General features: G+C 33.4%; 1 protein-coding gene across 1 annotated transcript in view; it reads right to left on the reverse strand.

Annotated features, from left to right (window-relative positions):
- The window catches only part of VWC2L (von Willebrand factor C domain containing 2 like), a 168,880-nt gene that overhangs the window by 132,417 nt on the left and 10,824 nt on the right, over nt 1-25,639 (reverse strand). Inside the window, exon 3 of the mRNA XM_050751365.1 lies at nt 9,048-9,177. Within this exon, the coding sequence (XP_050607322.1) occupies nt 9,048-9,177 (130 nt within the window). The remainder of the gene's footprint in view (nt 1-9,047; nt 9,178-25,639) is intronic.

Here is a 25,639-nt window from a genome sequence, read left to right on the forward strand (position 1 = left end):
AATATGGATTTGTTGCAGGAAATTTAGAAAATACAGGCTTGTCAAAGGAAGAAAATAAAAATTATTAGCATGTAGATTTATATCATATAGAGTTAAGCAGTACTAATATTCTGAAGTATTTCATTCTAGTCTTTTTCCTATACATGTATTTTATTTTTACTAAAAATAGGTCTCTCTCTATATGACCTATAACTATATATATGTATGTATATATAATATATATGCATATATATGTACATATAAGATGTATGCATATATATGTATGTACATATATAGTTTCTGGCTCGTTAGTTTAATATTATAAACATATTTGTGAGGGAAATGCTTTTTTTTCTATAATATTACTTAAAATGCTTTCTTAGTAGTACCTATAGATATACTGTGGTTTCTTTAAACAATCACTTTATTCTTAAATATTTAGGTTTCAGTTTTTCCAAGTCGTTGCTATTATCAAAGAACTTTATAACAACTATATTCATATACATCATTTAAAATTCTTACCTCATTATTTTTAAAAATGTCATTGTCGCATTAAAGGTTCATACATTTTTACTACTGTTCAGAGAGCATATATCATTTGTACTTTTATCAGTAGTGTGTGAGAATGCTTGCTACATTTTACCTTTCCTAAATTAGATGTTATCTTATTTATATTTTTTTGTTTATTTTTCTTAACCTAACTACTCAGCATGGTAGCAATCTTCTTTTAATATGTGAAAAAACTTGTAGAGGAAATTATATGTTACTTATACAATTTTTCTTTTAGAAACTATTTGCTTTTATGATTAGGAAGAGCTTCCCTATTCTCAGAACAAGTTAATATTTACAGTATTTTCAACATACCTTCATGATTTTATTTTTTAGATTTATAATTTTAATCCAACTTAATTTTTTTATCTTTTTATATAATAGGTAAGGTAGTAATATAATTTTACTTTTTTAAAAAAATGAACTTTTCTAGAACAATACATTCTCTAACCAGATATTTGGATGTCACCTTAATTGTATACTAAATTGTAATACACACATGGGTTACTTTTTTAGATCCTAGTCATTTCTGTTTATTTCTGTTCCCATAGCACATTGGTTAAAATTACATTTTATATATTAATACAGCTGGTAGGTTGAATTTTCCCATGCCCCAAATGCATTTTTTCATGTATTTAAAATTTTCACAAGAAATGTTTATTTTGTCAACTTATTTAAAAAGTTACATCCCATAGAAAATTGTATAGAATTTCTGTTTAATTTATTGTTAGATAATCTAATACATTTGAGTTTTTACATTTAGAAACCTGATTTGTTTCCTTATTGTTTTTAATGGTTTTAATAAACTTTGTGGCTTTTGTAAAATATGTATCCCCCCAAATTAATGTTTATTCATTTTCTCTGGAATGCCTTTTGTAGTTTTTGGCCCATTTTAAAAATAGAGTCATTGATCTTTTTAAAACAATCAATTCTAAGAGCTCTTTCTATATGAGAATTATGGGATAAAGTAGGTATTAAATTGTTTCTCCTGATTAACTACCCAGTTTCCCAGCACGGTTTGTTCTACAAACCTGCTTTCCGCCGTTGATGTGAAGTACAACTTCATCGCATACCAAATTTTCATATGTAGTTAGGTCTGTTAAACTTTCTGTTATATTTTATTGATATCTCCGCATCATTCACTAGTGCCAAAATTTTCTTTTAATACATATATGTTTAATACATATATTTAAATACATATATTTAATACATATATTTTATATGTTTGTGTGTGTGTGTATATATATGTTTTGACATCTGCACATTCATTTTGTACCATTATCTCACTAAATTCTCTTGTTTATAGTAGTTTTTGCCAATTTTCTTGGGGCTTTCGAGAATACAATCTCATATCATCTGCAAATAGTGACATTTTTACCTCCTTCTTTCTAATTTTCCTCTTCTGAATTCTCTTTTCTAATTACATTAGCTAGTATGGATGTATTCATCTATCTATCTATCTGAAATGTAAAATAATAGTAGACATCCTTGTCTATACCTGACTTTATCGGGAGAATATCTTTAGTGTTTACCTACTAAACATAATTCTGGCCTTTTAGGCTGAGGTAGATATATTTTTACCATGCAAAAATTGTCCACTTCAGTCTTGTTTTATCAAGAATATTTGTCACTACTTTTTGCGTATTCATGTATAATGTCATTTTATAGAAATGATAACATCCTCTTTCTCCTCAATTTACTAACAAGGCAAATTATACTAATGGGGTTCCTAATATTGAACTATCTTTGCAGATCCCTACTAAATCCCACTTGGTTAGGTTGTGTAATGATTTTAATCTGCTGCTAGCTTCTGTTTGCTAACAAAATATACAATGCCTTTCTCACAATCTCTGAAAATCCAGTTTCTTCAAGAATTTTTCTTTTCTTTTTTTTTTTTTTTTTTTGAGACGGAGTCTTGTTCTGTCACCCAGGCTGGAGTGCAAGGGCATGATCTTGGCTCACTGCAACCTCCGCCTCCCGGGTTGAAGCAATTCTTCTGCCTCAGCCTCCTGAGTAGCTGGGATTACAGGCACACACCACACAGTGTTTTTCTTTTAGTAGATACTGGGTTTCACCATGTTGGCCAGGCTGGTGTCGAATTCCTGACCTTGTGATCTGCCCACTACAGCTTCCCAGTGTGCTGGGCTTACAGGCAAGAGCCACCACACCCGGCCTTTTCGTGACTTTGATAGAAAAACTCAGGTGAGATTAAACCCTGACCTGAGATGATATTAGACTCTTCATTATATTTATCCAGTCTCCTTAGTATCATTATTACATATTTTGTTGCAGAAATGTTCATGTAATTGATTGAAGAATGCTTTCCTAGACCACTAGTAATATATCATACAATATATGCACTGCATTTCCTCTGTAAAATCTAGAACTCAGGGATTTAGATCAAGGATTTTGTAATGGTATTTTATTTAAGATTTCTCCATTAGTAATCATAAGCAAGGTAGCTTTTTAGCTTCATTTTTTCAGTTTGCAATCTTTGGTTTGTATCAATATTATACACCATTTAAAAAAAGAAAGCTTTTTTCTTGCCTTTTCTCTAGAAAAATTTCAATAAAATTAGGATTTTTTTCTTCAAATGTTTGATAAAATATTTTAAATTATAAATATATAGATTTGTAAAAATTATTTAACAAAGAGGCCTGTGAAATAAAATATCAAATTTCCCTGCTTCTAGATTCTTACTTCCACTTCTTACTTCCTCTTCTGATCACTGGATTACTGTTAAAAATTTGGTGTGTATTCTTTCAGAACTTTATCAATGCAACATGCAAAAATTAAAAGGGGTTTAAAAATAATGTAATTTGATTTTTTAGTGAGATAATAATTTTTGTATTTTGTGAAACTTTGTATTTTGTATGTGAACTACCTGTTCACATCTTTCTATTGTTTTTATTGTTAATTTGTAAATATTTAATGTTTTAAAGACGTTAGCTCTTTTCTCTACTTTCTCACTTCTGCCTAAAACTAATCACTGAATCATTATTAACATTCTATTATGTAGCCACTTACATTTTTTCCTTTACACATACAAACTCACTATCTATTTAAAATGGTATCTTATTGGCCGGGCACAGTGGCTCACGTCTGTAATCCCAGCACTTTGGGAGGCTGAGGTGGGAGGATCACTAGTCAGGAGTTCAAGACCAGCCTGGCCAACACAGTGAAACCCCCTCTCTACTAAAAATACAAAACTTAGCCGGGCATGGTAGCAGGTGCCTGTAATCCCAGTTACTTGGGAGGCTGAGGCAGGACAATCGCTTGAACCCAGGAGGCGAAGGTTGCAGTGAGCCGAGATGATGCCACTGAACTCCAGCCTGGGTAACAGAACTAGACTCTGTCTCAAAATAAAATAAAATAAGATTTTTATTTTATTATAAGATACATATTTATCTTATTTTAAATTATGTAACATAAAATGTACACATTAGATATATAGTATACATTATATTACATACAAAATGATATGTATTCTTCTATACAGTTTTTGCTTTATTTTACCTGGCAGTAAAAAATATCAGTAGTCTTTTAAAAGGCTGTTTTTATTTAATTACCCCAGTGAAGAATTATTAGGTTTTCTACCAACTTTTCACTCTTAAAATGGCATGAATGTGGGACAAAGTACAAAAGGTGAAACTGCTGACTTTCAGTGATGTAAACATTTTGAAAGAAAGTGTCTTGTTAAAAGTTTATAACCTTTTCCTCCACTCTTTCTTAACTTTTCTCAACTCTTTCTTTTTTGCTGAAATGAGGCACCATCAATCCCACATTATCATCAATAAAAAATTGGCTTCCTATTTTTTTATTTCTATCTCCTTATCCTTTTGGTGATTAAGTATTATATATTTTTATATATTTATTAGACAATTCATTTTCTTATGTAAATTTCCTTTATTTGCTCTTTGCCCATTTCCTTCCCTGTAGAATTGTTTTCCTTATTTATTTTAAGGAGCTCTTTGTATATTAGAGATATTAACAATTTTTTTTGGCAAATATGTTCTCCCAAGGACCTTTAGAAGGTATTGGGTGGCTGTGAAGTCCCTTCTCTTTCTTATTTGTGCATGGCTCATCCCCTTTGTTGTCCCCTTCTTTTCTATTAATATTTGCCCTTTTGCCTAGTTTATTTTCTGCTTTTTTGCATCACTACTAAACTAGAAAAGAGTGAGGGACATAGAATTAAATATTTGAACAGGGCTTGTGACTTTTAGTTGAAAGGAACTGAAAACTTAATGTGTATACAGGATTTTGTAGGAGCGTTCTGTCTTTTCAAATTTTTCATGGGGTAACATTTCCTTCTGAGCCTTGAATAATGACTGACTGTATATTCCAGTGAAAACACAGAACTCACTGCCATACCAGCTAATGAAATGTAAAAAATGCAGTCTGTCATTTGGATGCTCCAATGATCAAATATTTTGATAACTGACTACATATTTTATTTTTTAATGCAGAGATTCAGCATTCTATAACTATGGATTCTTAATGACTTGGGACAAAAATATTAGCATGTATGAACAACTGAAGAATGGAATGAGTGGCTGCAGAGCAAGAGTTTGAAATTAATATTAATTCACATACAAAAATAAATGATGGGTATTCTTAGCTGTATGTATATAATATATACTTACAGCCACATTACTAGTCAAATTTATGATCAGTTTCCAAATGTTTGAAATATTTCTGTGACATTCCAAGCCATAATGTTTTCTTTAAACAGATGCTGTGCTAAATTATTTTTTTCATACCATAAAAACAAAAATCCATAAAAAGTGCTCATTAATTCACATGGAAAGGCCTGGGGCTGAGAGATAGGTCAAAGTAACACAATCTTAGGGAAAGAAAAACAGTCTGAAAATGTCATATTTTTCAGGAAGGCATTTGTATTGCTAGCTCTTGGAGCTGTGTAAAGGAAAGAGAAACAAATGCTTAATATTTTTAGAAACAATAAATTCCTATGTCAATCCCAATTCTCACCAAATAAAAAATTACTCTCATCTTTTTCCTCCTATTATGAGTCTTACATAGACTCTGTCCAGTCATTCATATCTTTCCTTAGTGTTTTTATTTTATTCAGGCTACATTGATAGACTGTTCTTGGTGCTGAACTAATTTTAATATGAATAGATTACTGTATATTTTATAGTTTGGGTATAGTCATTGATAACCATTGAAAATCTTGTTTATGGTAATCACTGAGACAAGACAATTTAAAACTCTCTTCTTTATACAATTAGAGAAAATTCCTGGAAATACTTGTTCTTAAATTTATTCTTAAAATTATATTATCAAGAATAAAGACATGGTACCATTATTTAGGGAGTAGATTTCCCTGCACTTTATAATATTAAAATATTTATTTCTAAAGATAATTGTTTATTTTCATTGGTAAAGTGTTCTACAGAAAAAATTGTTATGCTTCCTTGTTTTGTTTGCTCTTAAATATCAAAACAAATATTTCTATGTTAGCTGAATGTGGAGTTATAAGGTTTGGTGTGATGGATTCTATCACATTCAAAAGTTTGTATCTTTAATATAAAGTTTATATCATATTTTAAAAGTTTTATAACTTTAATGCCTTGTGCTTTTGGCAAGTTGTAATTCAGGAAGGCAGAAAAATCAATTTTAATATGAAAAATGAAAGTATTTGACAGCCAAGATAATCAGCATTTATGCAAACTGAAAATTACTTGCCCGCCAAAACAACCATTTGTGAAGATTTAAGAAAATATAGAAAATGTTATGACTGTTTATAAGTTAAAATTCATTGCGTCTACCTTGAATCCATAGGATATATTTTTAGCTTATTTTTGTTTTTAAAAAATCTATGAACATAGCAACTATATTTAAAATAGTTTACACTATAATGGGCATATTTATTATGGTTATAGTTAATAATCATATATAATGAGATAGACTTAAATCATGTGTTGGAAATTTAAGTTATTTCAGTTATGCTGTCATAATAAACATTTATTTTTTCTCCAAGTCTTCTATATGTCATTCGTCTCTTTCTCTTTTCTGGGCTAGGCTTAGAATAAGAGCCAATAAAACCTGGGATTCAATCTGTCTTCTCAATAAAATTATTGGTACCATTGGTGGTCATAGGAGTCTTCAGTGGTTCTTTATATACTCTTCTTTGGCAATGATTATACTTTAGTTTTGGGGCATATGTGACTAGCGGCATTTAATAACAAAAAGATAACATCTCATAATGTTATATTACAACCAGTCCTTCCACTAATTTAAATTCAGATTCATTTTCTTTATTTAAGAAAAGCAAATTTGTTTGGAAATACCAAGAGGGAACAGAAGTGGCCATTTCACAGTGCTTTATGATTTAAAAAAATCAGAAAACTTAACTAATATACCTTGTGTACTTAGCATCTGTTTATCAGAAATACCAGTGGTTACTAATTAATTAACTGATTGAACAAATAAAGTCTATTCATTATACACTTTTGTACAAAGAGGATTTCATTTGGAGAAAAATTTCTACTCTGACATGATTGAGAGAAAAAGGATAATCTTGGATGACATCAAATTAAGTGTGACTAGTTTGTAGTGGCTGATTTAACATATGACATAGACATTAACTCTGGGTATATTATGGGCTTTAGTGTAGGATCGCTAGAAGGATGTGATAGATGCATGTGTAAAAACTATTTTACACATGCATTACATGTTCTAATTCTACGAGTATGCTGGAAGTGTCTAGACAATAAATTTTAACTATAACCATAATTGTGAGACAAAGCTAAAAGTGAGACAAAGCTAAAAGTGTGACAAAGCTAACCAGAGCCACCTGGGGAAGGAAAGAGCCTCAAGGACTTGTTTACACAGTTGTTTCTAGGGGAAAAAAGAAAAAAAAAAAAAAAAATGCGGTCTTCAGTCCAAGACCTGTCAATCCAATTTTTAAAGATTGATTAGGTAGCTGAGTTTTTCTTCCTTTTATCCTTGGAGAAAATGAAAAATAACACTTTCTCTTCTACTTTAGACTCACCATTCATATATTTATGACAGTTTGGTCTCACCTGAGCCATCTCTTTTCTAGGACAAATTATGCTAACTCTTTCTGTCTGTCCCCATAGGTCCTATTTTTCAACCATTAAATCATCTTATTGTTCTTTCTTGTATCTTTTCCAGTTTCTTCAGTCCCTTTAAAATTTTGAAGTCTTAAATTTAATATCTTTGCATATATTTATGTTAGATGAGTTAGAACTTTAGGAGCGTTATTTCTTCCTGCTAAGTGAGAGAGACGGTCACTATGACAGGTAGATTGGAGAAAGGAGATAAGAAGAAAAAGAGAAGCCAGATGAGCAACTTAATATTCAAGTTATTGGATTTCTATGATCAGAAATAGCAAAACCTGTGTCTGGAAAATGTCACAAAGGTTTTTAATAAGTCCTTTGGAAGATACCAAAACACAAAAAATTATCAGAAACAACCAGAGCTACTTAAAAAATCTTTCAAAAAGATTTTTTTATCTTTTATAAAAGATAAAAGATAACTTTATGCTTATTTTTACTAATTATCCTTCTGTAAAGGAAAAGATTAGTAAGTGAGCTCCAAATTCAGAGCAAAAAATAACAGAGAAAGATGGCCACTGCCAACTCAAGAAAAGGGATAGGAATTTAGCATGAGAGTGAGTGAGCTTATCTTAATTAGGGGCTAGAACCATTTTTCAAGCAATATTATTGACAGAGGGAACATTTGTGGAGTGTGGCCTAGTAAAGAATTTTTTTTTCCTTTTTGGTAGTACATGGTCACAAGGCAAAGTGTGCTATTGGCTCTGTTGATGCACTGTCTTGGGTTTATAGCATTGCATTGTCTTCTCTGCAGCATCATGTTGATTTGGGGTGATTGGGATATTATAGTTGGTTCAACCTCTCCATTCCATGAGGGACAAAAAGGAAACTATAATGTTGTAAATAAAAGAAGTTTCCCTCTGTAGCAGTTACTGTGAGAGAATAGTTCCACTATAATAAAAACCTTGAATAAAAGCCCTAAACTTTTTATTACTTCAATTTAAGTGCATTGATAATTTTATTTACTATTTCTTGAATTTTATATTTAACTTCAAACCTAAGGTCTTATCTATGTTCAAAACAAAATACCTGGCTTTTACCCTACTCTATATCCTGGGTCATGTACCACAAAATGGGGTGAACTGCTCCATTGGCTCTACAAAAGAGAGGAATGCAGTCACTACAAAAGGATGGTACTGTGTTCTTTCCAATATCCTCCTTTTAAATCAACACGAAATAATAGGGATCACAACAAAGTCAGCTTACAACAGCTTTAATTCCCCAGATGGAAAGCTGCACGATAAACCCACTGCAGCTTTATTTTCACTTTAAGGTGGGATAAAACTATACATCCGCCATGCCCATATTGGAAAGCCACAGGCAGATCTTAGAGGGCTCTTGCATTGAATGGTGTGCAGTAGTGAGATATTTGTATTTTGTGCTAACCCCTCTTCGAAAGCTAATGCAGTGTGGTCTTACCATTTTTGCAGACAGGACAACATTGTTCTGGTTCATAGACTGGGTTGACACACTCAGGAACTGCGCAGTCTGCTACAACACAGTGAACTTCATTGCTGGGCTCACAGCGACACCATTCACATGGAGAGGGCTAGGAACAAATCTAAAATTAGCCCCTTTTCTCCTATAACTTAATGCTTGCACATTCATATGCTGTCAGAAGACAAAACATCAGTGCTTATTATTTTGGCTTTACTGTATTAATTCCATTTACCATGTCTATGATCATTCTCCCCCAGTGAAAGGCAACCTAGATACCCAAGCCACAGTGGATTACAACCTGCACTCGGGATGCTGTGAACAAGTAAAGCACCTGTTTATGACTTTTCCTATATCTATGTTCCTACTTTCCAGAGAAATATTTGCATAACTAATATGTCATCTCCTGGTTTGTTTTCCAGATGTACTGATTGCTCTGACCTCCTCTGGTAAATAGGCATTCTACTGGAACATGTAAGATAATTTTTGCCATCTGTCATTTTATTCTTCTTGAGAAAGGAGAATTACTGAGAAACAAGAAAATGGTAAGTGGACATCTGTACCCTTTGTGTGAACTCTTTTTCAAGCTAACTTAGACTTCAAATGGCATTTTTCTATGTGAATATTAGAGAAGATTGCATTTAGGAACCAAACATCCAGGTACTGCCTCTTGAAAGATTCAGTGAATACCTTTCATCTTGCCTGCTTGCTTTTATGAATGAACAAATCGACTGGCTTAAAAAGCCACTATGTAAGAGTCAAAGACTCTAAAAATGGAACTAAAAATGATAATTAAGGGAAAAAAATTAAGCATCAGAAAAGAACATTTGTTTTTGCAGTACTTACCAACCGAGAGTGTTTGGAATTTTCTGTTTCCTTTCTAGAAACTGCCTATGGCACAAATAATCTAAAGCAGGGGCCACCCTCTGACTTTCTCATCCTTTGTAAGTTCTATCTCTACTTTTCTCATGAAACAGAAGTTTAAAATTCTGGAATGAAAATTTGGAGGTGTCAGAAGTCATACAATGTCCACACTTTTCAAATCAAGCCATTTGTTCTTAGAAAGTTCTGCCTCCAATCTGATGCCACAGATCCTCACCTGCAAACTGTGCTAATTAAAGCCCTCTTCCCTTGTTTCAGTGACTACTGTCCAAAACCCTTGTCAGCTCTTATTTCTTCCCTGGATCTGACAATCTGTGTAATATCAATGCTGCTTAACTCGGGCAGTCTGTAGGTGTAGATGGCAACCCTTCAACTAATTATTTTAAAAATTCATTTTGTTTTTGCTTTTTGCTTGGAGAATGAAAGCCTAACTTTAAATTACTTTGCTTTCAAATTTAGTATGAACAAAACAATTAGCCATAGGATCTGTGGTAAAGTATTGCTATTTGTTAACATGATCAATACATTTTTGAAGTGTGCAGTTAAAGTCTTTACCATGTGGTGAGTTGTGTTTAAAGATTTCAGAGAAATCTATTGCATTCTCAAGTTGAGATTTTTCTGATGCTTTTCTGCTAAATAATCTCAGCAAATTAAGAAAAAGATTAGAATCTACAGTACATTATTTAATGGAGAAAATTAGCAAATAAGAGATGGAAACTCTTGTTGCTCTTTTGCTCCTTATTTTGCAAACCTCATTGTGATATCTAAGATTCCCAAGCAAATTTGTCAGAATTTTCCCCTTTCCTTGGTTAATTACAAAGAAGTATTTTCACATAGCCTTCTGAAATGCAGCAAAGACTTGGATTGTATTTACTGCCAATATGGGGGAAAAAGGAAGCCACTAGTATAATCCTTTCCCCACAGCTAGCATTGTTTATTCTTTCTGGTTTCCTTCTTGTTGAAGGAAGGGCTGGTTTGTACAACTCTAGTGAACTGATTCAGGGAATAAAAATTCTGAAGAGAATCCTAATTTTCAAATTCAAAATGTTTACTTCAAAATAACTATAGTCTTTAAGAAAGATTTGTTGAATGATTAGATTCCCAACTCTGATGAGGAACATCATTCTAATGTAAACACTGACATTGTGCTAAGCAATTTTCCTATATTTACTCACTTATTTCTTGTAATAATTCTATGAAGCAAGACTTGTTTTTATCTTCATCTCACAGATGAGGAAATTGACTGAGAAAGGTTTAATAGCTTTCCCAGGGCCTATGGTAGTAAGAAGCAAAGGCAGGATTTGAATCCAGTAGCCTAACTGCTATAATGGACTGCCACTTGGTAACAAGAATCACCATTCTGTGTACTGATGCTCTCGCTAAGAAAGAGAAGTCCATTAACTTGGGTGTTTGGTGCATAATGAGATCATTATGGAAACTTAGAGCTTTTTAACTTTCTACAAATGTGAGTTAGAAAACTGTAGTTGCCAAAGTTAGGTGGCCACAAGGGTTGCATTCTTGGGTACCTCAGCATCTTCAAGCTTTGGAGCCCGGTAAGTAGATGTGCAGGCATCTGGAGAAGTGTTAACAGGTAATAATTCAGTAAAGACCAATAAAGCATTGGAAACTGAGAAATATTCTGACGAAGAGCTAAGACCACAAGGCTTAGTGATAAGAGTATATCTGATTCTTTGAAGAGGGTTTGAATAGTGAAAAACATAAATGAGAAAAGTAAAAACATCACATTAATCATTGGTGGCTTCTCACCCTGCCCTGAACTTGGCTTTATTTATGTACTGTACGCCATCCCTTTCTGACTCAGAATCTCTTATACGCATGTGATTTCCTCTTCTGTTTTCATTAAATTGTTTTTACAAATGATCTGTCTCTATTTTAGTGCACTTTTTCTCGTGTCAAGCCTCCATGTGCCCCTCTGATCCCACTGTAAACACTCAATCAAATGTAACCCATCGACCTCACGCTAGAACCCCTTTCCATCCTCTCCAGACGTGCCAAGCCTCTTCCCTTTCATAATCTTACAATTCCGGAACTATTGTTGTCCTCTTGCTCAACTTGACTTTCTCCATTGCCCCTGCCTGCCCCTGCATTTGTAAAAAGATATTGCTTGAACAGGAATAAGTTACTAGGAGTGTGCAGGGTGCTACTTTGACATTAAGTTTAAAAATACTTCCCACTTACAGTATAAAACTCATGGTTCTTTGGATAAATCTTTACATCTTAAGCATTGAGCTGGTTACAGATTTCCTTGTATTGGGTTGTTCCATGTTGAAAACTATAGATTAAACTTGAAAATGTCCCTGTAAAACCAAAGGTTAAAGAATAAAGCTATCCTTAGAGAAACAGAGAATGCCGAAACAAGTACCTGGAAAAATTATTTCTACTAGCATTTTTTAAGAAGAACATGTGAAATTATGACTAGTGCATGGCTTTTGCCAGCTAGAGATTGGTAAGTATGGTGATTGAATTATACCATCCTAAAATTTTATACAAGAAAACTCTTTTTCTAAGAAACCTCACAGAACACTTTATTTCTATGCACTCTTTAGAAAATAAAGTAACATTCACTCACTCACTACTGGTTTTTTTTTTTTTTTTTTTTTTTTTTTTTTTACTTTAGCATGCATTTTTATTTGTGAGAAGTGGCATAGCATATTGATTAAAGGCATAAGTTCTTAGGTTAAACTATCTGCTTATAAATCCTCAACCCATCACTTGCTACCTATGTGATATCAGACGAATTACTTACTACTTGCAATCCTCAGTCAATGGCATAATAATAATCATCACTCACCTATGTTGTACAAATGAGAAAATATATGTAATAAGGTTAGCTTAGGATTTTAAATGCAATAATTCATCAGCTAGTACCAGCTTTTTTAGACTGTGAAAAAATTGATAATGCAGAAAGTCATTCATCAAAAGATCGTAACAGAATGGCATATACAAGATAATGATAATAATGCCAATTCAGAGGAATATATGAATAAATTTTGGAGGGATTAAGCAAAAACAAATAGTTACTATGATTAAACTACAAGTACTTTTTTTGACTTATTTAATGAAAATATTTTTATTAGAAAATTCTATTTATCTTTATAAATTATGTATTCTTTCTTGCATCTATATAGTCTATCAATTTTTTAAATTATACTTTAAGTTCTAGGGTACATTTGCACAATGTGCAGGTTTGTTACATATGTATACATTGCCATATTGGTGTGCTGTGCCCATTAACTTGTCATTTACATTAGGTATATCTCCTAATGCTATCCCTCCCCCTGCCCCCACCTCACAACAGGCCCTGGTGTGTGATGTTCCTCTTCCTGTGTCCAAGTGATCTCATTGTTCAGTTCCCACCTATGAGTGAGAACGTATGGTGTTTGTTTTTTTGTCCATGTGATAGTTTGCTAAGAATGATGGTTTCCAGCTTCATTCATGTCCCTACAAAGGACATGAACTCATCCTTTTTTTTATGGCTACATTGTATTCCATGGTGTATATGTGCCACATTTTCTTAATCCAGTCTATCACTGATGGACATTTGTGTTGGTTCCAAGTCTTTGCTATTGTGAATAGTGCGACAATAAACATACATGTGCATATGTCTTTATAGCAGCATGATTTATAATCCTTTGCGTATTTACCCAGTAATGGGATGACTGGGTCATATGGTATTTTTAGTTCTAGATCCTTGAGGAATCACCACACTGTCTTCCAGAATGGTTGAACTAGTTTACAGTTCCACCAACGGTGTAAAAATGTTCCTATTTCTCCACATCCTCTCCAGCACCTGTTGTTTCCTGACTTTTTAATGATCACTTTTCTAACTGGTGTGAGATAGTATCTCATTGTGGTTTTGATTTGCATTTCTCTGATGGCTAGTGATGATGAGCATTTTTTCATGTGTCTGTGGGCTGCATAAATGTCTTCTTTTGAAAAGTGCCTGTTCATATCCTTTGCCCACTTTTTGATGGGGTTGTTTTTTTCTTGTAAATTTGTTTGAGCTCTTTGTATATTCTGGATATTAGCCCTTTGTCAGATGAGTAGATTGCAAACATTTTTTCCCATTCTGTAGGTTGCCTGTTCACTCGGATGGTAGTTTCTTTTGCTGTGCAGAAGCTCTTTAGTTTAATTAGATCTCATTTGTCAATTTTGGCTTTTGTTGTCATTGCTTTTGGTGTTTTAGACATGAAGTCCTTGCCCATGCCGATGTCCTGAATGGTATTGCCTAGATTTTCTTCTAGGGTTTTTATGGTTTTAGGTCTAACATTTAAGTCTTATCGTTAGTATCCATGCCTGTCACTCACTACTTTTTCATAAATTTTAGTTGAAATTAGGATTAGAGGTCAAATTTACTTGTTTATACGTATATTTATATATAATATGTATATCAGGTGGCTTGAGCAGTTAATATATTTGTTTTAAATTTGTTATTTCTCCAGCTTAGTGTTTTTAAATAACTAATGTGGAACTCCATTTAAGCAATTTCTGCTATCTCTGAATACAAATATACACATTTATTTTCTTGAGATGGAGTCTTACTCTGTTGCCCATACTGGAGTGCAGTGGCACAGTCTTGGCTCACTTCAACTTCTGCCTCCTGGGTTTAAGTGATTCTCCTGCCTCAGTCTCCCAAGTAGCTGGGATTACAGGTGCACAACACCAGGCCTGGCTAATTTTTGTGTTTAGGAAAGACAGGGTCTCACCATATTGGCCAGGCTGGTATCGAATTCCTGACCTCAAATTATCCACCCACCTCGGCCTCCCAAAGTGCTAGGATTATAGGTATGAGCCACTGTGACTGGTCCTAAATACATACCTTGTATGGCAATTCCAAATGCTGTCCCAGCTGGCCCGAGATTATAAAGGGATTTCCTACTACATACAGTAAAGATAATAGGGCAAAAGGAGACTATTTCATAAATATTGGTTTAGGTGACTAAAATCAAAATTGTTATTAGAAACCTCAGATAAAGAGTAATTGTGAATGGTGAGATTGGTCACTATAAATCACTAAGGAAAAATCAAAGAATGAAAAGCAATGAACCCATTTTCTTTTCCTGAAGTCTCATCATGTAGGTGTCAACTCAAATGCCACCTCTCCAGGGAGGTCTTCCCTGATGACTCAGGTCATCCAGCCCCTTCATCTTCTCTGTCCAACATGTCAACCATTCAGAGCTCTCATCAGTCTGTGAAATTTATCTTATTGATTTGTTTACATTTTTTGGTAAATTGCTCCTGTCCTCATAGATTCTAATCTCCTTATATACTGTTCATTGTTGTATTCTCGGCACCCAGAAGACATCTTAGCACGATAGATACCCAACAAATATTTGTTAACTAAAATGCATAATCATGTATGTATAATCTATGTTTTCTTATTTGCTAAACCATATCTCTGGGTGGCTTCATCTGTGTTCATTATGCGTGTAAATGACTTTGGGTCAATGAGATGTTTGTGTCTTATTTAAATATTATAAAGGGCACTTTGGGGAAAACGGTTTTTTGACTGTGAGTCATGAAATAACTATTTGGGTTCCAACATTATGGCAATGCACATAAACTCACCATCTAAAGGTAATTGTAAATTCATAATATTCATCATGCAGATCACAGGTAAGTCAATCTTCAAGCACTCCATTGACTAGGCTATCTAGCAGTAGATGATTACCAACTTTTATTGCATTAGAAAATACTGTGCTAACTAAATTTGGACAAGAATATATGCAGAGGAATTGCTAAAGGATCTGAGAAAAAGATAGTCTCATTTTATAATGTGTATCAATTTTAATGGTTGCTTATTAAGCACAACAATTTAGCATATTAGAAAATCGTTTTTGAGAAAAAGTCCTGATTTTAAACATGTCAATTTTCCAAAAGGATGGGATAGAGTACAAAGCTCAACAGCACACATTTTGAATATTCTGAGAAACAACACTCGATTCTTAGAAAGCTCCTTGTGAATACTGTTGAAAGCTGAAGGGATGGATACACAAATAGATGGGATATATTCTAAGAGCCAAGTTTATACTTACTAACCCTATAAATGGGTTTCCTTCTGATCAAGTGAGAAGAGGCTTCAGAGACCAAGGGGTACTTCATTTCTTTCATAATAAGTGAAAATGATCAAAGAAAATACATCTTTGTTTACTTTTCAAAAAACCCCCATTAAGCAACTATTTAAAATCTAATCTTTTCCACAAAGGAAAAAACACAGCTTTTAGAAGCACTCTTCTTTTAGAGATAATTTATGCCATAAATTTTTATCACTTTAAGGAACAAATCTCATTACTTTCAAACCGTATGAAAATTTAGAAGACTCTGTTTCAAAGTTGCTGATGCCTCTCAGGAATGTCACTGTTCACTTCATTAAAATATACATTAAATTACAAACTGCAAAAGTATTTAGCATCCCCTGCCACTCTTGTAGCCAGTAATTTGCATGCAACAGATGTCACCTAATAATCAACTGATCCAATGGGTTTTAACCAAAATTCACAATCATCTAAAAGATGACCCATAGCATCACTGATTAAAATGCTCCTCAGCATTCCTGGTCTAATGAGATTGTGATGACCTCTTCAGCGATCCGCTCTATTGATTGGAGCATATTTGGAACACTGAGGTTGTAACTCATCAAATTATGGACATCAAGCTGAAACTTCTTTAAGAATTTTAATACCGAGGAAGCAAATAATAATAAAAAAAGATGCACAGAGTTTTTAAAAATAACCATCTCAGTTACTCAGCAAATGTATATCGTGGTATTATTATCTGCATTATGAGTTAAGTAGTAGCTGTTCTGGCTTTTTCTGGTGGAGTTCGTATTTTGATAATACATTGTGGAATATATTATTTTCAGTGTGTCTATCAAAAAATATTTCATTTTTGTTGAAAACATAAGCATTTTAGTGAAATGACTGCAGAGTGCATGTAGCTTTGCCCATGTAGATATAATAAACTAGGTAGGTAACAAACTACAATTCAGAAATATGATATCTAATTAAAAAATATTCAATATATTCATTAAATATACATTGTATACAAAGTAGTATATATAAGGTATACCGAGATGAACTATGTATCTCTCCTACTCCAATACATGAAATCTAAAAGAAGAGTTGAAATATTTTTAAAAACAAATTTTGATGTTTTTGAAAGACAAATACCTTTTCTGTAAGAATAACTGATGGTACTGTTACAGTAGAAAACCTAACCACTGGATTTAATCTTTCTATTTTTATTCGCATGCACTCTGAGCTAAAGTGAAATATAAGAAGATTGGAAAACATTGATGAAGTACCCAATTGTAATTATTAATTATCAAGTAAAAAAAAGTTTACTCATTCTTGAAATTTTGTCATTGTTGCTACACAACATTTTATCAATGTTCTATTTTTTTTTCCCCCTAAAACTGTTTTCTTTCTGGCCAGGCATGGTGGCTCACGCTTGTAATTCCAGCACTTTGGGAGGCTGAGGTGGGTAGATCACCCGAGGTCAGGAGTTCGAGACCAGCCTGGCCAACATGGTGAAACCTCACCTGTACTAAAAATACAAAAATTAGCTAGGCATGGTGGCAGGTGACTGTAGTCCCAGCTACTCAGGAGGCTGAGGCAGTAGAATTGCTTGAACCCAGGAGGCAGAGGTTGCAGTGAGCCAAGACTGCACCATTGCACTCCAGCCTGGACAACACAGTGAGACTCTGTTTCAAAAGAAAAATAATACTAAATAATAAAATAATTTTTTTCCAAAATAAAGTTTTAAAAAGATACTTTAGTATATATTTAAAGGCAGGTAACCCATAGTTTTATTCTGCCTATACCAACAAACTGATGGTGTGAAGAACCAATATTTTTCCTCAACAGTTTCAAGGAGTCTAATGACAATAAAATGCAGCTTCTTCCGAAATATGAAGAAAACATATAAATGTAAATTTTAAAAAATGTAGATAAGGAGAAGGTAAGCAACAATACCTCTTTATTTGCAATCAAAGAATTTTTTTTTAAAGTAGGTACAGTATATTTATCAAGGAAATACCAAGGTATATTTAAGAGAGGAAAAAGATAATTTAGCTGCCTTTATGATCATCAAAGGAGGGCCCAAACATATAGGCAAAAACTTGAGGATTTAATATAAAATCAAGGTTTTGATGATCACACATATACTTCTGAAATACTCTGGAAAAGCAGCAGTCCTTAGTCCTTCACTGACAAGCTGGATTGACAGTTGGCTTTGGTACAAAAAGCATTCTTGACAATGCAACTGAGTACTGTCATCAGAACCCATGTATTTTCCTGCTGAAGGTGCTACATTTATCACCCATTTATGCAACAGGAAAAAAGTGAGTAACTGTATAACTTCAAAACTTTTCTCTTGATACTGGAAAGGAGAGATTTTTGATATCAGACAAAGAATCAGTCACCTACAACAGCAATAAAACAAGGTCACATATGGTTGGGGAAGAGTACATCACTTTGAGAATTCTACAGCCTGAAAGAATCATAGGAGATGAATACGACCTGGCCTATTCTTCAGAAAACACTGAAAGGAAGTGATAACAGAAAAGAGAAAGAGCCATAACAGCCTGTTAAAAGTGTGTGGATGACAGTGAATTCAAGGCCTTTTAGGGTCTAAGGGATGGGAGTTATCGCCCTGGAACAACCCAACCTATTTGTATTGGAAGTGCGCATCAGATTATTTCTCAGGAACTCCCCCCCTTTTTTTTTTTTGCCACTGTCTCTGTGCAAAGATTTTCTAAAAATCGGAATTTTTTCTTCATTTACTATTTGCTGATGTCATACTTTGACAGGTTATGAAGAAAGAGTAATTAAAATATAATAATAAGTGCTTTATAACTGCTGGTATTGAAATATATTTCTAATTTTTAAAGTCCAAACAGTAATTTCCTACTGAATTTGATAGTTCATTATTTGATGCTTAGTTCATAGCTTACCTCACTCCACAAAAATATATTGAGATGGCTTATAGGCAGTAACATGAAAGCACATTTTAATTTAAAAAATCTTGACTGAGTACTTTCTTGATAAACCTCTCTGCTTTAGTGTATAACTTTGGGACAAGGTATGGCAGAAGCAGGGATGATTTTGTAACTATGTATAAGAATTGTTAGTGCTATCACCCAGTGGAACTTGCTATATGATAACGTGAAATAAGCACATTTGTAGCTGAAATCCTGGCATGAAATGCTACTTGCTGTTCTACCTTGGACAGGTTACTTAAACCTCTTGAGCCTGGGTTTTTCATTTGCAAGATGGAGTTAATATAATATTAAGAGTATTCTAGTTTTCTCATTGCATTGTTTTGAGACTAAATGATATAATACGTGAAAGCGCATGTAAATGATGCGGCATTGATTACATGACTATGATTGCCATCATAGCTTTCAACTTCAACAGAGTTTCCTTCCCCACTCTGTCCATTTGCAATGGCTGTGTATTCCTCAAGGGAGCATATTAGTTATAACTTATTTTTATTATGGCATAATGATATTCATTATGAATTATTTGAAATGTTGAATTTGTAAAAGATACATTCAGCCCTTCATATCCATGGGCTTCATATGCATGGATTCAACCCACTGTGAATCAAAAATACTGTATTGGAGAGGAAATGGATGGTTGTCTGTACTAAACATTTACAGACTATTTTTCTTACCATTATTACTAAACAATACAGTATAACAAACTATCACATAGCATTTATGTTGTATTTGAAATTATAAGTAATCTAGAAATAAAGTGTGTGGGAGCATGTGCATAGGCTATATGCAAATACTAATCCATTTTATGTAAGAAATTTGTATCTTACAGTTTTACAGAGTATTTGCAGATTTTGGTATTGGAGAGGATTTGGAGCCAATCCTCTGCGGATACCTAGGGACAATTGTACATCTTTCGGAGTTTTGAAAGCAATCTGTGTTACATCTCTAAAACACAGCAATGTTTGCACTCAAATTGAGGTTCGATTGAGAATGGCATTGGACAGTATTTTTAGATAGTTAATTAGATTCTTATTTACAGAGATGAAACTTCAATCTTTAATCAGAATCTTGCCAAAAACAGATTTTTAACAGGGTAACTTTAGCTCACAGTTTTTGGAGTCTTGATTTAAGTATCTTTTAGTTTCAATGTGAATGTCCTAGAGTCTCATTAACAAAAGAAAAATTCTCTGATTCTCCTTTTTGTCTCTAATGAAGCTTTCTACATCTCAGCAGTCAAAGGTTTGCAATTTTAGCAGGATTTTATTTTTAATGTTGGGGGAAAATTAAAGTTACACTGAACAATTTTATTTTTTTCTCTGTCATATTTAGGAGAGAGCAATAAAGCTAACATGCAGTGAAAGTAAGTGAAGTATTAGAGAGCTGTGGCTCTTCTCTCACTATAAAACATGAGTTCATTTGGTAATCATCATGAGTTTTTACAATGGCAGAAGTCTGCATTTCTAAGACTGCAAGAATCATTAACAAGTTTTGTATTTTCTTTTTTAAAAATTTGTATTTCACTGATTTAGAATTGTGTTTTTAATCTCTAAATTGGCAAAAATAATCCTGGCCAATCCTCACTGCATTCAGAATGCAGTTTGTTTTTTAAATGGATAGGAATGTGCCTTGGAAGCATACTTCTTTTGACAGTGGGAGCTTTTTAAAATGAAACCAATCAAGCCCTATAAATCTGGAGCAGGAAAAGAATTTTCCTTATGTTAGCAATGTGCCACATTTCTGTGAAAAAGAGGGGACTAAACATGAAATAGACTTATAATTGAACACCTTCAACATTACAGGAAATATATACACCCAAAATGAAAACTACAGTATCTCTACCACATTACTTGCATAATGTTCATAGTGAATTAATCAAAGCTGATAAGATATGAGAGAAAACACCAGAGTTAGAGTTAGAAGACCTTTCTTGATCTGTCAAGTTTGATATCTCCATTTATAAGACAAAGACAAAAGCACAAATTTCTCTGAATCTCAGTTTTCTCATTTGTGAAATGGGAGTGAAAATATTTTAGGATTCAATAATTTAATAAGGAAATGCATGTGCAACATACTTAATGAAATTGCCAACTATTATTGGTATTTGTTTCAGGCACAAATCTAGTTTTGTTGCTTCTTTGATCTAAGCCCTTTGGTGGCTGTCTACTCAGTTCAGACTTTGACCCAAGCTCCTTAGCCTAGCATTCATGCTGTGAACTGGTCCCATGCTCCCGCCTCACTCTTATTTCTCTCTAACTCTCTATACTCTATGCTCTTGTCACTCAGGTTGACACCGTTTCTCTAAGCTTTGCCTTTATGTTTGCAAACTTTCCAATTTTGTCTAAACTACTTTTAATGCATTGAAACCCCCACTCTTAGCTATCTTCCTTTAGTTCTTAAGACTGAATTACTTTTTTTTTTTTTTTCTGAGAGAAAGTCTCGCTCTGTCAACCAGGCTGGAGTGCAATGGCTGGAACTCGGCTCACTGAAACTTCCGCCTCAGGGGTTCAAGTGATTCTCCTACCTCAGCCTGCCAAGTAGCTGGGACTATAGGCACCCACTATCATGCCAGGCTAATCTTTGTGTTTTCAGTAGAGACGGGGTTTCACCATGTTGGCCAGGCTGGTCTTGAACTCCTGACCTCAGGTGATCTGCTTGCCTCAGCCTCCCAAAGTGCTGGTTTTACAGGGGTGAGCCACCGTGCCCAGTCTGAATTCTTTCTTCATCTGAGTTCCTAGAGCAGTCATCACAAACCACTTGTCATCAGTGGCACCTGTATTTTTCCTTTAGATAGACTAGGAGCACCTTGAGGGTCAGATTTCTGTCTTCCGTATTTTGGTACAGCCCACAAGATCTACCGCTTCTCTATATGAAAGGGATATTTATTTAATGGGATCAAACTATGGATTGTCTATGTAAGCTGATTTTAAAAATGTAGTAATGGACTGAGTACCTAAGTAAGCAGAAATAATGTATACATGTTTTCACTTAATATAATCCTGAGTATATCTATTATATTAAAGACAACTTTTTGACTTATCAAAAGAGAACACATGGGATATAAAAAAGATAAAAAGTTAATCTTTATCTGTTTTATTTGAGAATTTTCAGAAAATGGAAAATTATTAAGTTATAACACATCAGTGCAAAAAGCAAAGCTATACTTTTCTGAGTCAGGAATGCAGAGAAATAGGACTTAACATGCCTGCTGTTAAGTATGTATACATTTAAAATAGGCAAATCTACAGACTTTTTGAAATTTACTTGTGTGAAAAGAGATCCCTGAGACCACGCACTGCCGAAAGAGAACTGATAACCACCAGTACTCAAATGACTGTAACCTTCAAGAGTGCAAGTTAGAAGGATTTGGTGACAGCACAGTTTGAGAGAAGTAGAAAGGGAAGAATATCTGATTATAGATTAGGCAAGGATCAGCAAACCTTTTCTATAGAAGGTCAAATAGTAAATATTTTAGATTTTGTGGGTCATACAGTGCCTGGAACATTCTAAAAACAACCATAGACAATATGTGGTGAATTAGCATGGTTGTGTTTTAATAAAGCTTTATTAATAAAGTAGATTGTGAACTGGATCTGGCTCATGGAGCATAGTGTGTTGACCCTTGTCTTAGATAATCCATTATTTGTAATTGATATTACCACTATTTTTTAAAAAGCCATTTTCAACTAACTTGTTTTTTGTAACACAAATTAATAAATTTCCATAAATAATCACATTAAATACAATTTTGGGAACTAAAAAAAAAATACTAAAAGATAAGCTGAGAAAAAAATAGATTTTCATCATTAACTGCCCATAAAAATCAAATAAAGGAATTAGCCTATCTTGAATCATTAGCAAAATGTTTCTTAAACTGTGTTTCATTGAACTTTTGTGAACTTTAAGATGTTAATAAATGTTCTGAGAAAAAAAAGTGTTCTACTGTCACATAAATTTGTGAAATTCTGGATTAAATATAGTTTAGTATTAATAGTAATAGTAGTAAAAATGTCAGGTAGTTTTTATAAATCACGTGGTGTATGCCAAGTACTGTCTACTATGATCTCTCTTTTATAGATGTGTACATGGAGACATAAGGAGGTAAAGTAGTATGTCCTAGGTCAGTTGGCTGGTAAGTGGTAGGATCTGCTTTAAAATCCAATTTTCACCACACTTTTGAGCTCTCAGCTGTTGAACTCTACAGACTAACTCTCAAACAAACCTACTTTCCAATATGCTCGAGTAGTCTCAGTATACTAACGTGTACTGCTCATTTCCAAGAGAGGTTAAAGGATGTATCATTTCTCAAATTTATTTGACCATGAAAAATAATTGAAATCCTTATGAAGAATCACACAAGATTCTAGCATTCCTTAGAAAACAGTCTAGAAAAGGCTGAATTAAAGCAGTGATTCCCAAATCCTGCTGAGAATTATAATAATCTCAGAACCTTTAGAATGACATAGATTTAAATGATTTAAATTGGAATTTGAGATGGAAAGGTGAAGGAATCTGAATTTTTGCAACATTCCTTCCTTAGATGATATTGATCATCAGTCAGTTTAGAGATTTTTGTTGTTGTTGTTCTAATGCCACAGAATTAGAGATTTCTGCATATGCCATCTATTTTGCACACTCCATTCCTGCCATCTAGTGAGAGGTGAGAGTTTGCTAAGTGAAAAAAAAAAATGGGTCTTCACTTTCTAAAACCAGCAAAATACATGAGTAAGTACAGCTAATTTTGCTCCTTTGTTACGTCCAAGTATAAAGTAGTCTCAGTGAAAATAAATAGATAATGTTTAATGTAATATATTTTAATTTTATTTTGGCTTATATTATTTGGTTTAATTACATAATTTCTCTGTTTTAGACAATGGGCCCCATTTTTATTACAGCCTTTGGAAACTTAGGCTAGTTTCACAAATTGTACTCAGTCTGTATCAAAGACTGATTTCTGATGTGCCAATATTTTATTGTTCTTGTCTACTTGTAACTCTGTGTTGTCATGGTGATAGGTCTTCATATCACATTTCTATAGACAATTGGCTGAGATAAATCATTGCATCCAACATATTTATTGGAAAACAAGATTCAATGCACTGGCATTTTTCTGTTAAACCTGAAGGTAGTAAAATGTAGAAAAAAGATCACAGAAAAGTGATATATTAATATTGCCTTTGCAAATAATGAGCTGTGCCATTACAGTGTTATCACTAAGTTTCTGTTAGTCTTTCTTTTATCACCTCTAAAATAACGGAGTTAGATAAAATAATTTCAAAGTGCTATTTCACATCTAATATTCTATGGTCAGCGCTCAAAAGTAGAAAGGACCTAGACTATAAAAAAGAAACTATAATGCCTGCCTTTTTACAAACAGAAAAATTTATATAAACGCAGGTACTAGAAATAAAATCCCAAACCAAGATGTAACAATGGTAGTGAAAGGCAAATACTAAAACAAAAATTACTTCAAAATCCCAACCCAATAATGTTTAATTTAAAAAAAGCCTTTTGGCAGTGGTAATTGTTATAAATTGATATGTAATACTATAATCTTCAAATCTTCAATACTACTTATTCTTCATAAGACATATATGGTCTCATTATTGTATCAATTCTATAGATAGAATAAAAGTATATCAAGTTTTGTTCATGGTTATGTGACATAACGGGAAAATTAAGAGTTGTGTTCAGTGCATGTTTATACACTGCAGACAACTTTATACAGCCATAGAATAATGTCATCTGAAAACTTTTTCAGGAACTGAATGATCTTTCTTGTCACTTTAGTACTTTATTCACGCTTTCCATGATGTCATTAAATCTTTGCAAAGATGGCTTTATTGTGATATGCTCTACAGCAGGCTAGAGGCAAGGAAATCAACAATGAAAGTGTGTTAGACTGAAATTACTGATGCTAATCAGTAGTGATGATAAAACCCAAAGTATAGACTCTAAAATAAGCCAGTTCCCCATTAATAATGCCTATTGTTTGAGAAAGCAAAGACATTGATCACTTCAATTCTCCTCTTAGTTATTTATTTCAAACGCTTCCCTAAAAGACAACTAAAAAATATACCGATAGGTTTTTCTTGTGCTGTCCTTCATAAAACACACTGCCTGATGTATAAATCAAGATGCAGCATAACAAAACAAAGTGAAGATATGTTCATGGTGATTAAGAAGTAGGAACAAAAGATTTCAATAATCTTAAAATAAGATTTTCTTAAAGGAAGAACACTCTTGCTCCCTCCAGTTTAACACACACACACACACACACCCCCAAATTAATGCGTGTATGGAGCAATTAAAATCTAGATTATATAGATTATAAATTAATCTGCAAAATTTGCCAAAGATATGTACGCCTGTGTTATGAAATAAGATGTAGGAAATAGAAAAAAAATTATGCTTGTTCATATCACCCTATTAACCAATTCTGTCTTTTGTGAGGAAAAACAATTAAAAATAGGCATTTTTTTTTTTTAACATATCCAAAACCTTGTACAGTTGGAGTTAAAATTTGGAAGGGAGACTACCAGGTCATTCTTTTTTCCAGCTTCATCTTCTCTCAATATTGGTGAGTCAGTAAGGAATGGGCAATCATGTCTGTAAACTACTGATGACTGACCTCAAGTCTGGGGAAGTCACTAATAGTGACAAGCTCTGCAAA

This window comes from Macaca thibetana, chromosome 12 (genome assembly GCF_024542745.1).
Source record: "Macaca thibetana thibetana isolate TM-01 chromosome 12, ASM2454274v1, whole genome shotgun sequence".
In the NCBI taxonomy this organism is placed as follows: Eukaryota; Metazoa; Chordata; class Mammalia; order Primates; family Cercopithecidae; genus Macaca; species Macaca thibetana.